General features: G+C 38.4%; 1 protein-coding gene across 1 annotated transcript in view; it reads right to left on the bottom strand.

The window, feature by feature from the left end:
- The window catches only part of LOC109863139 (trigger factor-like), a gene marked incomplete at its 3' end in the record, with an annotated part of 3321 nt that extends 2679 nt beyond the window's left edge, over positions 1–642 (bottom strand). The window contains exons 1-3 of the mRNA XM_020443332.1: positions 639–642; positions 347–553; positions 207–266 (exon numbers count right to left, since the gene is read on the bottom strand). Coding sequence (XP_020298921.1) covers positions 207–266; positions 347–553; positions 639–642 — 271 coding nt within the window. The remainder of the gene's footprint in view (positions 1–206; positions 267–346; positions 554–638) is intronic.
- Between the last annotated feature and the right edge of the window lie 950 nt (positions 643–1592).

Genomic DNA, 1592 nt, shown 5'->3' with positions numbered 1-1592 from the left:
ACAGAGTTGTTGCGTTTTTTCTTTCTGTGTGCTAACAATTTTGGCGGTGTTTCCGTATTGTAGCATTTCTGCAAACANTTTCTGTTACCAAGGTCTGCGCCGAAATTGTCAAAAACAGAAATTGTTTGCTGGGTATATATATAAGTTTATATGTAATTTCTTTATATATTTTTTATTATGTTTAACTATTTAGTTAGTTTACTTACCGGAATCAACGGGAGGAGAAGGAGGAGGAGAAAGCTCCGCTTCATCTCTACGGGCTCTTCCTAAAATGTGAAAATCACTAGTTAATATATATTTTTATTCTAACAGTTAGTAATTCTTGTTTTATTGCTTGTAAACTTACGCAGCGGAGGTTTGTTTGCTTCTTCTGACCCCTCTCGTCGGCGACGTTGGGCCCTAGGAGCAGGGCGTTGCATTGGCAACACCCTGGCTATCGCTGCTTCCACACGGGGCGATACGCTCGCAACTTGCTGCTGCTGACAAGAAGCAAAACGGGATGACGTCGGTGCAGCTTCTTCTTCGTTTGCCGTTACTTTGTTACGATTGTTCACTAAAGTAAATGAACCATGCAGTATATCAAAAAAGTTTTACAAATGTAAAAATAATATTCTAACAAATATAAAACTTTTACTCACCCATATTATCACGCATCATTCGTGCGATTCGTCCTCGCACATCTTTTTCTTTGTGTTGGAGCGCCGTGCGAAATTCCACTACTTCGCACGCGATGTGCAATAATCGGGGATCTTCATCAAAATATCCCAGCGCGTGCAATGTTGCGAGGTACGTATTCGATATTCGATGCGCGATTTGATAGAACAAATCTATGTTGTCTGCGTTTTCCCGTATACGCAGCAACACACTCCGAATATGCATTGACATAAATTTGTCAAATGCGCATTGCATTACATGCATTGCAATGTCTTCTATTGTTTTTGCCGACATTTTTAATAAAATATATTACCAAACTGCAAAATAGTACTTTTTGAACGCGCTTTTGAACTCCGACACTCACTAAAAACTCACTGCTTGCTATTTACTGAAGAACTGGCTGATTCTTGATCTGAACTCAGACTGCATTTTGAACTCGTTGCAACAGATCTTTTATACGCTGTTTCACCCCCAAAAATTACAAAGTGAGAGTTGGTCTAGGATGTCACAAACTGACAAACCGTTTGTTACTCGGAAATGCTATAAAGTTTTATCGTTTTTGCCAGCGGTAAGAAAAAATCTGTTTTTGCTTTTCCATAAAGTTGACATTGATTTCTCGTAGATGAAAAAATGATCCTGAGATGTCGCGTATTGGCATTGACCGTCTGTTACTCAGTCATAATTTTTACCATTTTTTCAACGGAGTAAAACACATCCTTTAGCTTTGTTTCCATAAAACGGAGATTTACAGTTCTGAGCTGCAATAAATAACCGAAGGACTTGCGATATATTGACCTTTGATTTCTGACTTTGAAATTGCACTATGAGAAACTTTCTCGCACAATTTTTCGAGATAGACACGCACGTGGAAACACGTTGCAACAGGATGCGTGATATAAGAACACCTTATTTCAAAGAATTTTTATTTATTTTCTATG

The sequence above is a fragment of the Pseudomyrmex gracilis genome, unplaced genomic scaffold (genome assembly GCF_002006095.1).
Source record: "Pseudomyrmex gracilis isolate BER0280 unplaced genomic scaffold, ASM200609v1 scaffold_3335, whole genome shotgun sequence".
Classification (NCBI taxonomy): Eukaryota; Metazoa; Arthropoda; class Insecta; order Hymenoptera; family Formicidae; genus Pseudomyrmex; species Pseudomyrmex gracilis.
Note: the sequence above shows the minus strand (reverse complement) of the source record. Positions and strands in the feature narration are given on the sequence as shown.